Below are 14,727 nucleotides of genomic sequence, written 5' to 3'. Positions count from 1 at the left end.
AAAGGGAGAAGAAGCTTATTTTGGATCCAATATAAATAAATATTGGATGGTTATATGAACCGTGCGTGAACACATAAGGGAGTTTTGTGCTTCCTGCTTTGACCTTCTAAGCATATTTTCAAGCACTAGAATTAGGCATTTCCCAAGAAATTACCTGATGGTCAAATGTGGGTCAAAGGCCATTCTTCTACAACCCCCATCTCTGAAGGTCAAAATGATTGATAACCAAATGAGAATATTTGATGACAGGCCAATTTTACTCAACTTATTTTTTAGTAATGGGAAAGTAAAGAGAGCCATATTTTTTCAAGGGCTTTTAAGCACTAAGGTCAGGTAGACATGGGATGGGTCTCCATTCTTGATTATCCAAAATAAACAAACCCTAGATCCAACATCCATGTAGTCAGAGCTACATAATCTCAGTCTTATGTCTAAAAAAAAAAAGTCCTCATTAAGTCTCCAGGTATATGGAACAGGGATCATAAACTTTAGCAAGAAGCACAAGAGTAATCTTACTCTTATCCCAAAAGGTATCCGTGAAGCCTGAGGAGCCAGGGCCAGCTCAGAGGGGCGGGAAGGAGAGGCAACCCTGGAAGACACGCTCAGAGGGCTGAGAATGGCCCGGCGCTTGGGAGCACCCAGGCCCCCAGACCGGCTCGAAGCCCCCAGGAGGTTAGACCGCGAGTGGTGAAGGCGCGAGGGCGGGGGTATTTGCCGAGCAAGCCGGGCCAGGGGCCGAGAGAGGGGGCCGAGTACCTCACCGCCTAGATGCCTAGGGAGCCGGATAGGAGAGACGCCTTGAAGCCAAAGTCCTCATCACTTCCGGCATGGCGAAGCTCAATGAAAAGGAACCTTTGCGGGCCCCTTAGCCCACCTTGCCTGGGCTTTGGAGAGGTCTGGGTGTTCTCCTCCCCCACCTTCTCCAGGGTCGGCTAGTAACCCTCCTCCTCCCTGTTGAGCACCCACTGGCGCCCTTGGGCTGGGTTCCTTTGATCCCTGGAGTCATTCAGGGCACCCTGTTCGCCCTGGAGCGTGCCTCTGGCGGGGCCCAAATGCCACTGGGCGCTGCCAGCCGGCCGGGCACCCGGTCCTTCGGCAAGGAGGCCGCCCTCGCGGAAACCACGCGGGACTGGCGAGAGGTAAAGCAATCTCAAGGGCAATAAAAAGCAGCTCAGTGGGTCCCCCAGATCCTTTCTGGTCCACCTCACCATCCCCGGCTCACCCCCTCCCTCCGCCGGCAGAAACAATCAGACAAAGGCTCAAAAGCCAGGAAATGTCCAATTCACTTCCCTTAGAGTTTATTAATCGCCCACACCCATCACAAGGAAACTTGGCTGTGCTCAGCGAGGAACGGAGGGCTCCGGGGGGCCTTGGTCACCACCAGCCCTGCGCAGCGGGAAGCCAGAAGCGCCAGCCGCGGCATCCCCGGGACCGGGTCCTATTGCCTCAAGGCAGCTGGGCGCGGCGGGGCCGCCGGGTTCGGGCCAGCTCGGCGTTTACGGTACCTCCTCGGCCTCCTCCTGCCTTTGTTTGGCTCTGCAAGGAGGCTGGGATTCCGGGTGCAACAGGGAAGTCTGAAAATCGATGCTCCCCAAGAGCACCTGTTGACCCCAGAAAGGGCATTTCCATAGACTGCCACGTTCTGCCCCCACAGCAGTACCTCCGCCGCAAAAGCGGACAAGGGCACGAGTTCTGGGGTCGGCCCTGATAGCCGGCGCCACCGCGGAAACACGGGGCTCCATCCACAGATGGGAACTGCCGTAACGACTTCTACACTCTCCTGCTTTTTTTTTTTTTTTAACCATTATTATTATTTTCTTCAACGCCCTGGAAATTGCTGGTGTTTATTTAGGAAGTGCGACACAGTTATTGGGTCCTTAGAAACTCGGGATGTTAAGGAGGTTTGATTTGGCTCCCAAATGGCTTGAAAAAGAAACGGCGCACCTGGGGTCAGGCGGGTCATCACAATAACAAAAACCGCGTCTACAAAATAAAAAGCTCTTTTATAAAGAAAGGCAATCCCGGAAATCCACTGCGAGCCTTCCTGGTGACCATCTAGCTAGGCCTATTCTCAGGTTTAATTGGCAGGCAGTTTATTGGCTCCTTATTGGTGTTGATTGAAATTTTGCTCCCAGTTCTTTCTTTTAAGAATTAGCATCTCAAGTCGATTTACCTGAGTCAATTATCTTTTTAGAGTCTGGGTTTGGCCATAAATTTGCAAATATTCATTAAACTCACTTTGTAAATCTCCCTCTTTCCAATCGCCACCCAAATCTCTATTATTTCCTAAGAAAGTCTTTTCTTTTTTAAGGCTTCCATAAAAAGAAATTGATCCGGGAGCTGTATTTGAATTAAGACATATTAAATCGATGACAGATACATATCACACTGTGTTTAACAAGAGTTGTACAAGGAGGCGGGTTCCAGATTCCGCACGGCTCTGCTGCACCATTATTCACATTTTTACAGCCTTTTCCTTCATGCCTTCACCCATTAAACCATTAAATTTCAGCAATTCAATAAAACAAAGCAGTTATAATTTTGAGGAAAAGCTATTTTGAAGGGGGTGGAGGTACCCATTTTATTGCACAATAAAAATGCTCAACAATCCATATTAAAAGGCGGGTTATATTTATTTTCTTCTTTATTTATTCGTTCATTATTTGGTTTGTTTTTTACTTATAACCTGCAGGATTGAATGCAAAGCTGTTATGGAAGTAGTGATGATGGTTGCCAAGGAATTCAAATAAGGGGAAACTCCTTTGAAATGTTCTTAGAGAGGATGAAGACACTGGTGACAAATCCAGATATGATGCTTTCCCAGAAACCATCCATAGAGAAGGCAGCCCTCACTACTTTTGCCTGGTTGGCTTGAGACATTTTAAATCTTTGAGAGGAAAATTGTGAAAGAACTCATCCTCTCCAAATACAGATGCGGATTTTGTCGCTGTTGTTTATTAATCTTTTTTCCGTTGTGTTTGCACTCACGCTTTTCTTATTTGCCCGTATTTGAACTTCATGGAGCCTTAGAGAAAAAAACCTATTTGAAATTTGACTGTAGTATTTTCTTTGTTTGCTTGTGGGTTTTATAAGAGGAATGACACTCCCAAGGCTCACAGGGAAGTTCCCTGTTGAACATTGCTCAGACCGATACAAGTGGGGCTATCAAATCAGTTCTTTTGAAAATATTTCTTACCACTTCCCAGGACCATCTCCCAGGAACATAAAGATGATGGCTTTATGCAGTCTATTTTTACTTGGACTGGAAACGAATTAAGTTGGTAACTTGTTTTTTTGTATCCCCAAAGCAGGGGGAAAAAATCATGTTTTAGTCATTATCACTTTTTTACAAATAATTTTATGCAGGGCAACAAAATAAAAATTAAAACCCCTGACTGTAATGTTTGAACATCTTGGAACATCACAAAATTTTAAGATGCTTTTTTTTTTTTTTTTTCAAGAACTGAAGTGACACTTTTGGGCAGCAACAACCCTAAAATTTGGAGGTGCCATATTTCTCCACTCTCCCCCTGCAAAGTGATGCAGGAACCTATTTCTCTTTTTAAAGAGGTGTGATAACAAATCCTTTGGAAAGGATAGGGCTTGCCTTTTTTTTTTTTAAGCCAGTTTATGTATTTTTCCCAATAAGACAACTCGCCTACTCTATTAGGGTTAGTCTAGTGCTGAATAAATAGCAAAGGTGTTGCTTGATTTTAAAATATTCATTTTACTGTATTAATATCAATTTGTGGTCCTTTCAATGAAACTTGGGCACACATATTGAGTGCTTTCTGGGCCGGAAAGAAATTCTGCGTAAAGGACATTGTTTACTTAGCTGCTTCCCTCTGGAGAGATGCCGTTTGGCCTGCTCTACCACTGGATCTCAGAGAGGCAAAAGTTAGAACCGCTGCCCGATGGTCTCCCACCCCCACCCCCGTAGATCTAATTGGAAGTGGCAGATCTAGAACCGACGAGCAGTGAGATTACACTTCGAGCCAACTCCTTTGAACCACGTTGAAAAGGGCTGCATGAGCTAAAAAGTCGAGGTAAAACGGTTCCTTTTCGAGGAAGATTTATTTTGACTTCACCTGGTGTCTCGCGGAGCCAAATCACTTAAATAGTTTTGCAACCAACAGGACTTTAATATCCTTCCTCATCTCGTCGCCTGTCGCTGCGCCCTACGGGAGCGCTCGGCAGAGTGGGTGTCCTTCCCAGATAAGAAGTTTCTAGCATCCCCTTTACAAGTACGACGACAGGTACACTCTGTTCACCTTCCTCCTCCAGAGAGCAGCCCAGGGCTCCTCCAACGGAGGAGGTGGAAAGTGTTTGCATGCTGGAGGAGACGCTGCGTGCGGTGAGGCGGGGGTTTTTGAAGTTGGGGGCTCTCCTCCTCCCGCCTTTTGTCCCGGGGTGGGGGGGTCCCCAGCCCTTACCCACGCCGCACCCTTCGGCCGCGTGCCGGCGCACGCTCTCCGAAAGGCACGTCATGGGAACGCGGGGCGCTGCGCGCGCAGGCCCAGCGCAAACTTTCTCCAAGTGCAACTTGGGCATCCCCTGGAAGGCGGGGACGCAGGGCTGCAGGGGAGGAGGGGGCGCTTAGAGAAAGCGAAGGCGGCTGCGAGCACGGGGGCGGATCCCTGCTGGGCCGGAGGCCTGAATGGGAGCCAATCCGGCAGCCGGGGCTGCTGCCAATCACGCTGTTCCCTCCAATCCCACCCGTGCCATTTCCAAAATCTCGGTCCCACTGTGCAGCTCAAATGTGGTGTTCGCTCTGCCAATCGCTGGAGGACAGAGTGGGAACAGGAATAAGCAGAGTTAGGAGGCCAGGACAAAGAAGTTAAAGAGAGCCTAATATATACATGTTTTTGAAGGTGGGCAGAGGGAAAAAAAAAAGTCCCCCCAGTGAGGGTCTATGGGTCTGATTGTGCGGTTCTGATGGAGCCCCCCTTGAGCAAGAGGAACCCGCCAGCGCTGAGATTAGCGGATTTGGCAACGGCTCAGGCCAGGCCGCTTCAGAATATGACAGGCTTCCCGGCGCTGGCCAGCCCGCCCGCCCACTCCCACCTCCGCGCCACAGCCACGCACCTCCGCCCTCGGGACCTGAGCGCTGACCCCGGCGTGGCCATCACTCCGCTCGGACCCGAGCACATGGCTCAGGCGAGCGCGCTCGGCCTCAGCCCTCCCTCCCAGGCGCTCCCGGCACAGCCCGAGGCGCCGGCGGCCGCCGCCCGCGCCGCACTCTCGGTCGCGCACCCCGGCGCCAGCACCTACCCGGGTGGCGGGGGCAGCAGCCGCGCGCAGCCCTCCGCGCCCCCGCCCCCAGCCCCTCCTCTTCCTCCCTCCCCTTCACCCCCTCCTCCTCCCCCTCCCCCTCCTCCTGCCCTCTCGGGCTACACCACCTCCGACAGTGGCGGCGGCGGCAGCAGCGGCAAAGGCCACAGCAGGGACTTCGTCCTCCGGAGGGACCTTTCCGCCACGGCCCCCGCGGCGGCCATGCACGGGGTCCCGCTTGGAGGGGAGCAGCGGTCTGGCACCGGCTCCCCCCAGCACTCGGCCCCGCCTCCCCACTCGGCCGGCATGTTCATCTCCGCCAGCGGCACCTACGCGGGCCCGGACGGCAGCGGCGGCGGGGGCCCGGCGCTCTTCCCTGCGCTGCACGACGCTCCGGGAGCCCCCGGCGGCCACACGCACCCGCTCAACGGCCAGATGCGCCTGGGGCTGGCGGCGGCCGCAGCAGCCGCCGCGGCGGAGCTGTACGGCCGCACCGAGCCGCCCTTCGCGCCGCGCTCCGGGGACGCGCACTACGGGGCGGTGGCGGCGGCTGCGGCCGCAGCCCTGCACGGCTACGGAGCGGTGAACTTAAACCTGAACCTGGCAGCAGCGGCAGCGGCCGCGGCGGCCGGGCCGGGGCCCCACCTGCAGCACAACGCGCCGCCCCCGGCGCCGCCGCCGCCGCCGCCGCCGCCGCCGGCGCCCGCGCAGCACCCGCACCAGCACCACCCCCACCTCCCAGGGGCGGCCGGGGCCTTCCTGCGCTACATGCGGCAGCCAATCAAGCAGGAGCTCATCTGCAAGTGGATCGACCCCGACGAGCTGGCCGGGCCGCCGCCGCCGCCGCCACCGCCCCCGGCCGGCGGCGCCAAGCCCTGCTCCAAAACTTTCGGCACCATGCACGAGCTGGTGAACCACGTCACGGTGGAGCACGTGGGCGGCCCCGAGCAAAGCAACCACGTCTGCTTCTGGGAGGAATGTCCGCGCGAGGGCAAGCCCTTCAAGGCCAAATACAAGCTCATCAACCACATCCGCGTGCACACGGGCGAGAAGCCCTTTCCCTGCCCGTTCCCGGGCTGCGGCAAGGTCTTCGCGCGCTCCGAGAACCTCAAGATCCACAAGCGCACTCATACAGGTGGGTGTCTGTCCCCGGCCGCGTCGCCGCCGCCGCCGCCTCCCGTGCCGCCGCCGCTTCCGCCGCTGCTTCTCTTCCTCCTCCTCCTCCTCCTCCTGCTCGCCTTCATTTTCCCTCCTTCTGCTGCTTCTCTTCGCATACGTATAACCCGGACATGTGACTTCTTTTTTTTCTCTCCCCCCCTTTTTTTCTACGAATAAGTCATTCGATAGCACACACAGGCCCCGCGCTGGGTTCTCACACGGTGGAGTCTCCAGCGCGTCCGCAGCCCCTCGGCCGGGACCGGCAACGCGCTCCAGCCGCCGCCGCCGCCGCCCCGGATCGGAAGCAGCAGCAGTCGGAGCAGGAAGGCGCCCAGGACGGTCGGCAGCCCCTATTCGCCCGGCCCCGGGAACCTGGGGAGGGCGATGGGGCAGGGGGGCCGGAGCCGCCTCGGTAGCTCTTCCCGCCTACCGACTCGGTGGCGGACTCCTTGCGGTCGCCGTGCTCCCGAGAGCGGGCGTTCGAGGGGGCACGTGGGATTTACTCCAGTATTGAGGCCTCTAGGCCTAGCTCGAGGCGGCCCTAACAGGAGGGGAGGGGTCCCGTCCCTCCGGGGCGTGGTGCACAAGGCCAAAGGAATGCGCCCCTGCCCCCCCACCCCCACCCCCACAGTCACACACCCCACACCGCCCCCAAACCACTTCACACACCCGTGTCTCATACCACCCACCTCTGCCTCGTTGCTGGACACCCACATGCTGGCACACTCCTCCTCCACGTACACCCTCACGCACACTTTCTCAGTTACACGCCTTCGCATACACCCATGCTTACACTCCTAGCATCACACAGCTCTGTCACACACTCACACGTGCCCTAGAAGATGCTGGAGAAATTCGCTCTGTCCTTCCAGAAAAGGTTCTAGTTGGAGGAGGACAGGGTGAGAGCTAGTCTCTTGCGGGCATTGGCCCGGCGGAGGAACTTGGGGGCAAACCCCCGGCGCTGTGGCGTCCCCTCCCATCCCAGCCCCCGTCCTGCCCCCCCACCCCCAGCCCGTGAAGACGGCTGCCGCGGGGCCGGTGGATGTTTCCTGTGGGTCGTGTGTCCCCGTCGAACGCACGAGCGCGTTGGGCGGAAGCGCTGATGAGCGCGAGCGGTCGGGATTTATAGGGACAGACGATATTACCCCTCGGAGGACACTTAAGTAACTGGAGTTTACGTTCAGTAATTACTTAGCTGATTTATCGGCGCCGGGCGGCAAGGAAGCAGCCGCCGCGCGTGGGCCCAGCGCCCGGCTGGCGGCCGGGGCCGAGGGCATCGGGGGCGCCACGAGGATCTGCGGGGGGAGCCGGGTCGGGGTGGCCCGGGGCCGGGGCCTAGGCCGGGCTCCGGTCTGCCAGCACCTGGCAGGCCTCACGTGGACCGACGAGGGGCCGGAGTAAGTCTTCCCAGGAAGTCTGCGACCCATTCCCATTTTTCGAATCGGGATCGGTCCGCCCTAAGGAGTTTTCCAAAAGGAAAAACTTACCTAGAGGCTTTTGGAAAAGGTCCCTGACCCTCTTAGCTAGCTGTTTGCCCCTACGCCCAGCCCTTGCCGCCGGGACAGGGTTCCAGGACCCTAAAGGGGGCACGCGGGGCGCAGGAGGTGGAGCTGCCCTCAACCCCAGCCCCCGTGGGCCCCCGAGAGCAGAGCCTGCGGCCTGCGTCTCGGGGCCCTTCCCGCCTTTGCAGGCCTCGGAGAGAGGCGGGTTTGGGGGGGTCCTTTCTTTCGCCGCGGCCGGAGCGGGGGCCGTTTCCGCGCGCGTGGAGCAAGGAACTGGGGGGTGCCCGGCTCCCCGCTCCCTCGGACGGCGGCCCCTGGGGAGAGGGGCGCGCGCACGGCGGGGCGGAGATCCCGGGTGCTGGGAGGCCCAGGCCCGAGCTGCTTTCTGGTTCCACGGCGTGCGCAGGTTTGCGGTTCCCTCCCGGCTGCCGGGGGCCGCGTGGTTCCCGCCCGGGCCGCGGGGAGCGATGCCAGCGCCGGGTCCACGGGCCGCCTCGCCCAGGCGCCTTGTGTGCGGCAGGGGGACCATCGGGGACCCCCCATCCCTACCACGGCGCTCTCGCGTTTGGGGGTTATCCGGGATCCCGGAACAAACGGAGCAAAGGGAGTGATTCCCCGGCCTCTCCCGAAGGCCCATTTCCGGACCCACGTGCCCCCAGCTCGGTTCATAACCTTCCATCGGGCCGGACTCGAGCTCCCTCCGGGACAGGGAACGGGTAGGCAGGAGAGGAGCTCATGTTGGCCCTTACTCTCTCGAATTCTGCAAGTGGTTAAATTCTGATTGACCCCTCGGTCAGAATCTGAAATGTAAACACTGGGGTCTCTCACCCTCCCCAGTTAGCTAGAATTTGCTCAGTGCCCGTCTTAGGCCGCCTGAAAGGCGGTCCTTTCACCTTTACTACCCTCCCCTGCTTTCTTCCTCGATCTTCTTCATCCCTCCTTTCCCACTCCCCCGCCCCTCATCCCACATCTCCCTTCCCTGGGCCTAATTGCTTCTCTGTGTCGTGGGCAGTGCGAGGCGGCCGGTGTGGAAGCGGTGCGCTCTCTTCCCGACCCGGGATACGCAGGGAGCACCGAAGCGGGAGAACTCCAGAGGACACTGCCCGTTTCCAAAGGATGAATAAAGCCGCTTAGGCCTACGTATTGAAAAAGGCCGATTATAATTTTGTAAATTATGCCCCTTTAAGTTAATATTATCTTCAGTTTTTAAAGTAGAACACAGAAATCAGGACAGATAACATGTTTTGATAAAAAGTGATTTAACATTTTTTTGTTGGCATTGCAGGTCATCTGCTGAGAAGGTTGGGATGATTGTGTTACGTTGTGTTTTTCCCTCTGTAGATCCATGCCACCCGTATGTTTGAATAATAACCTAATTTCATGTTTAGACAGTATTTCCAGGTGGGATAAGTTGTATTCCAGCCATCTGAGTACTTCCAGGCCTATTAATACGCTCTGGCATCAAAGCAGTTAGCATTGGTGAAATCAAAACAAAACGAAAACGAAAACCACACTGCACTGAAATATTTGTATAAGAAAATTCACAAAAATTTATATACACTCAGCTGTTTTAATAGTTGTTTGTTTTTTTAAAAATATATATATATTATCCCAAACTAAGAAAAAAGCCGGACCTCGTGAGCCATTAGAATAGCTACTAGAACGTAGAGAAATTCAACTTTATTTTTAAAATCATGTAAATATTATTGAACAAACAATATTATTGAAGTGTTATTGAACAATGTGTCTGAGATGGCTTGTTCAGTCTTGAGTACATCAAGTTCGGAGATGCTTAGGTGAGAGAGAAAATCCGTACTGTTCACGATCTTCCTTTCTTGCTCTTTAATGCCGGCATATATGGCTGGGTTTCCATTAAGCATTGTCTTATTGAGGATTTCCACTTCCTGCACTAGGGGCCTTGTGCTTAAAGGCATGGCGTCCCTGAGGTGGTTAGAGCAGTTTCAAGGGGCCATGGGCCAAAGACTGGTAAATAGTCCCTTTTCTGACTGTTAAGTAAGGTAGGAAGCTGTCAGCATCTGTTTCCCTGGAACGTCAGGTGTGGGCTTGGTTCTGGTGGGGCCTTGAGGGCCTTGCTAATGTTTGCTAAGATCCCCTTCCTCAGGCTCTTAATTGCCCTGCAAGCTGGGAGGGAAGGTGGTAGAATGAAGAGGCGGTTGGCCTAGTCTCTACGCAGCCAGGCTTATAAAAAATCAAGCGATGGGATTGTGTGTTTCACAGGTGCCTTTGTTTCTGAAGAGAAGGGGATTTGGCTTTTTTATTTCATTTCTTTTCCCATCAGGGGAACCCTGGGGCCGCCCTGAAACAAAATGCCATTATTATAATTTTATGGCACCCCCTTCACTTCAGTTTTAATTTCGTGGACTTGCTTACTTTCCTTCTCTTTTTCTTGTATTCTTCCCCCAAGGTGTGGCTTTGGAAGAATCATTTTATCAGCATTTATCTTGACAGGGGATCTGCTTGTATTTTTGCAGGAACTGACCCTGAGGGCAGTGAGAACCTGGGTACTGGGGTCCTGGTTGGGTTTCCGTGTTGCTTCCTGGACTTCGCTGTACCCATTTACCCTTACCCCCTCCAATGCCCACCCCCCCTACTCCCCACCCCCAGCCCTGTGGTGCTGCGGGGATTGACATCCAGCCTCTCACAAGCCCAGGTCCAGGGAGAGCCTCCAGGCCCATCCCTGAAGGATCCTTACCCTGCTGCCTTCTGGAACATAGGGATTAGGAATGGAAACCAGGCTGTGGAGTTGGCCTTCAAGAGAATGGGAAAATGCCTCCAGATTTCCGCTCCAAGATTTCTCTCTCAAGTGAGGGGTCTCTGAAAAGCAACTGTTGACCTTCCCTATGTTTTGTTGCAGGGGAAAAGCCTTTCAAATGTGAATTTGATGGCTGTGACAGGAAGTTTGCCAACAGCAGCGATCGCAAGAAACATTCCCACGTCCACACCAGCGACAAGCCCTACTACTGCAAGATCCGGGGCTGTGACAAGTCCTACACTCATCCCAGCTCTCTGAGGAAACACATGAAGATTCACTGCAAGTCCCCCCCGCCTTCTCCAGGAGCCCTTGGTTACTCCTCAGTGGGGACTCCAGTGGGTGCCCCCTTGTCCCCTGTGCTGGACTCAACCCGGAGTCGCTCTAGCACTCTGTCCCCTCAGGTGACCAACCTCAATGAGTGGTACGTTTGCCAGGCCAGCGGAGCCCCCAGCCACCTTCATACACCTTCCAGCAATGGAAGCACCTCGGAGTCTGAAGATGAGGAGATGTATGGGAACTCTGAGGCTGCGCGGACCATACGTTAGAATTTACTCGTGATAATAATAATAAGTCATAAGTGGGAGTCCTTGGACCATATCCTAACCTGAGACAATGCCGAGCCTGAGACAAACCCTTGACTCAGACTTGCCACCGGGTCTAATTAGCCCTATTTATTCCGTTTGAAACCCTATGGTGTTTGTACATTTAATTAATTTAATTAAGATATTTGGGCTTTTTCTGTCTTCTTCTTCTTAGAAAACAAACAAATAAAAAAAAAAAAACAATCGAACCGGACTTGTACGTTGCAGGGGGACAGGGCTAGGAGCAAGATGTACCAAGGGTTAATCGAGATCCACACTGCCAATGCAATATCCGTAGACTTTGGAAGGAGCGAGAAAAAGCATGAAGTCAGAACTGCACAGAGCAACAAGGCCCTCTGCATTTCCCGCAGTGCCTCGAGAATGCCTTTACCACCACAACCTGGGCTGCTTTGGAGCCTCTCTGCCTCCTCCTTGGGCCCTAAGTCTAAAAAGGCCTCTTGATTGTAAGCCACACACTTGCTGCATCACCAACAGATCTCAGACTGTACCTGTGTCCAAAACTATTTGTAAAAACCCTTTTAAGTTCGAATAGTTGTCATTTGAAATTCCCACTCTTTTCTTACGATCTCCTCTTAACGCACTATTTTTATACAGGATTGTTTCCCCAGTACCCTGCCTGTGTGACGGAAAGAGAAAAAGATGCAGCAGACTTAACATGTCTCCATTGATTGTGCTACTGTGATTGTTCCAGCAAAAGTGGAGAGAAGCGCTGCTGCAGTAGACAACTGGGCAACTGTGATGTTTTGTGAAATAGAAGAAATTCAAGTGCTCTCCTTTTTCTCTATGGGTTTTTTTTTTCTTTTTTTTTAAATCCGAAATCTCAGATGCTGCCTCTTGATTGGGTCCAAACTTCTCATGTAATAAAAAAATAAGTCTTGGATAAGTGTTTGGGGATTGCCAAAATTAACAGGCAAGTCTAAGGAGGTGTGATGTCGGCAACATGCCTATTTTAGGGAAAGCTGATGTTTTTAAAACAGGCCAAGCCCTCTTTTATACTGTTGTATCAACCTTTTAAAAAGTATTTATTTTTCAATGCCCAAAACTGCATTTTTGTGCGTTTTTTCCCTCCACCTGAGCACCGAGCGCACGGAGCTGGATCCCATTTGAAAACGACAGTGTGTGAAGTGTACGATTTACATTAAAAGAGGGGAGGGAGTTGCTGTACATATTAAAATTTTTTAAAAGGTTTATAGTTACCACCAAACACTGATGAATGTGTGACCTTTGCCAGAGCTGTCAAGCAAGGATAAAAAAGGTCAAGGACCTAGGACAATAACTCTTAGTCAGTTTATTTGGAGTCCGTGCAACACATCTCGTGCAAAATATAGCCCATCATAAACATCATACAAATATACTAAAGAGCACTAATTTATCCTCAGAGACCCTGAAGACACCCCCTCCCCAGGGTTTGTAGAAATTTGTTTTGTGTGCTGTGAGTGGTTGATGCAGTCTTGTCATTGTTAATAACGTGTGTGAACACTATTATTTGTACAGTTGAATTAATTTATTTTCAGACATCATCCTTTGTTTTTTCCTGGAAGAGTTCAGAGCACACCAAAGAATTATATTATACATTTTGGTGAAAGATTGTCGTTTATGACCCACGGTTTATTTAAGGAAAAAAAAAAAGAAAAAAGGAAAGAAAATGGGGAAATATATTTTTAAGCTTACTTGAATGAACAACGTAATGTGAAAACCAGGACTCTTCCTGCATGTCTTTTTTGCATTGTGTTGACGAGATTATATATAGTTTATAGATATATTATATTACTAGTACAGTGCATGGTGCTGTCACTTTGAAAGCCTTTCAATGTTGTCTTCAGATTGTTACAGTGACTATGAAACATGCAGACCCTCCTTTATAAAGAAAAAGACCATAAAACTTGAATATAAAATAATTCTACATTTTTAAAGTTTATTTGCTTTTCATATACCCACTTTTCAGAGCTCTTTCAAATAGACAAAGTAGATATGGACTTCGGGGGGATAATTTATGTATCGTAAACTTATTAGAACAAAATATTCCTGATTTATAATGAGTTGTTTTATTTATACAACTTTTTCAATGGTAGTTTGCACTATTCTTTATTATGCTACAGGTTTATTTATTATGAAACAAAGGAATATGTATTTTATGTATTTTGCCATGCCTAGGGTCGCTCTGCCACAGATTTATTGGTTCCCAATACACCGAAAATGAAAACTTAAAAATGTGTACCTCCACTAGAAAGAAAGCAAGAATGATTATGAAGTTAAAAATTTAATAAAGGTATTCTTCCTATGTCTTGTTTATGTTTTACCTAATGGCGTGCTTCTGCCATTCTCGTACAAACAGAACAGGTTGCTAACCAGAGGACAGTGGGTTCTCCTGAGCTCGATAACATTTTTATAGCTTGGTTTACTTTACAATCTAATCTAGAAAATACAGTGTATTTATGAAGACTAAGCCGAGTAAGTTGCATGTAACACCAGCATAAATCTTAGGGGTTATTGGTTAATAATATCCTGAGTGATCCTAATCACTGAAAACCTGAGAAGTGAATCTGAGCATTTCCTTGGTGTCTAGCCTCTGAAGTAAAAAGGTAAAAAGAATGAAGAGAAGAGGCAGGGACAGGGAGAGGCTTCCAGACACAAAGAAGGTAAACTCAGGAGCTGGGATAGGTGTGGAGTTTAACAGGCTGAATGAATGGTAGGCATCAAATGCCTCTCACCATCAGGTAATGGGGGGCGGGGGTTGGGGGGGGCGGCTTCCAGTTCGACTGGTTTATTTGCAAGTGGAGCTGATCTGGGAAGCCTAGCTCAGCATTTTAAGGCAGGTGGTAGCTAGAAATTAGACTCGTGGCCACAAGATACCCAATGGCTTGAACTCCTGTAATTGGCTATCCACATACCCACACGAACAGGGCTGATTTGATTGTGGGCTTCTGTTTTTTCACTTAGCTGGTACAAAACTGATAAAAGGCAACTCGTTTTAAAAAAGAAAAGAACAATTGGTAGTCCCGTCCATAAGCAGTTCTCCATAAGGTTATGGTGGTTTTTAAAAGTCAGCTTTGTCCGAAGTAGTGAAGGTGAAACACGTTGCAGTGAGTTGTTTTAAGCCAGATGACGATAACCAGTGCACGAAGTGAAAAACACTCATGGCTAAGGGCCCCAATCAATGGGAAAACTTATAGCTCTCTAATGAAGTTTCTCGTGAAAGGGGTGACACAAAGCCACCAAGACATGAATCATTCATGGGAAATATAAAAGATAAAAGATATCTGACAATGAGCAGAACCTTGTATAGAGTGTATAAAACAAGTTTCCCCTTCTTATTTTCTGCTTTAAAACGCACAATCTCCCACTCCCAGAGTTCTCGGTCCAGTCTATAGAGTTAAAATTGACCACTGCCCGTCCCGCGCCACTTCAAAGTAATTTAGTC

The 14,727-nt window shown here is 51.4% G+C and overlaps 1 protein-coding gene across 1 annotated transcript; it reads left to right on the top strand.

The window, feature by feature from the left end:
* The first annotated feature begins 4,920 nt into the window (after positions 1-4,920).
* ZIC5 (Zic family member 5) lies at positions 4,921-13,559 on the top strand. The gene is made up of 2 exons (XM_044250036.1): positions 4,921-6,406; positions 10,807-13,559. The coding sequence occupies exons 1-2, from the start codon at positions 4,936-4,938 to the stop codon at positions 11,247-11,249; spliced, it is 1,914 nt and encodes a 637-aa protein (XP_044105971.1). The 5' UTR covers positions 4,921-4,935; the 3' UTR covers positions 11,250-13,559.
* Positions 13,560-14,727: the final 1,168 nt, after the last annotated feature.

The sequence above is a fragment of the Neovison vison genome, chromosome 5 (genome assembly GCF_020171115.1).
Source record: "Neovison vison isolate M4711 chromosome 5, ASM_NN_V1, whole genome shotgun sequence".
NCBI lineage: Eukaryota > Metazoa > Chordata > Mammalia > Carnivora > Mustelidae > Neogale > Neogale vison.
The sequence above is the reverse complement of the archived record's forward strand: the minus strand, read 5'-3'. Positions and strand labels throughout refer to the sequence as shown.

Coding starts and splice junctions, on each gene's coding strand:
- ZIC5 (XM_044250036.1), top strand. CDS start 4,936: ATGGAGCCCCCCTTGAGCAAGAGGAACCCGCCAGCGCTGAGATTAGCG. Junction 6,407..10,806: donor CCACAAGCGCACTCATACAG/GTGGGTGTCTGT, acceptor GTTTTGTTGCAG/GGGAAAAGCCTTTCAAATGT.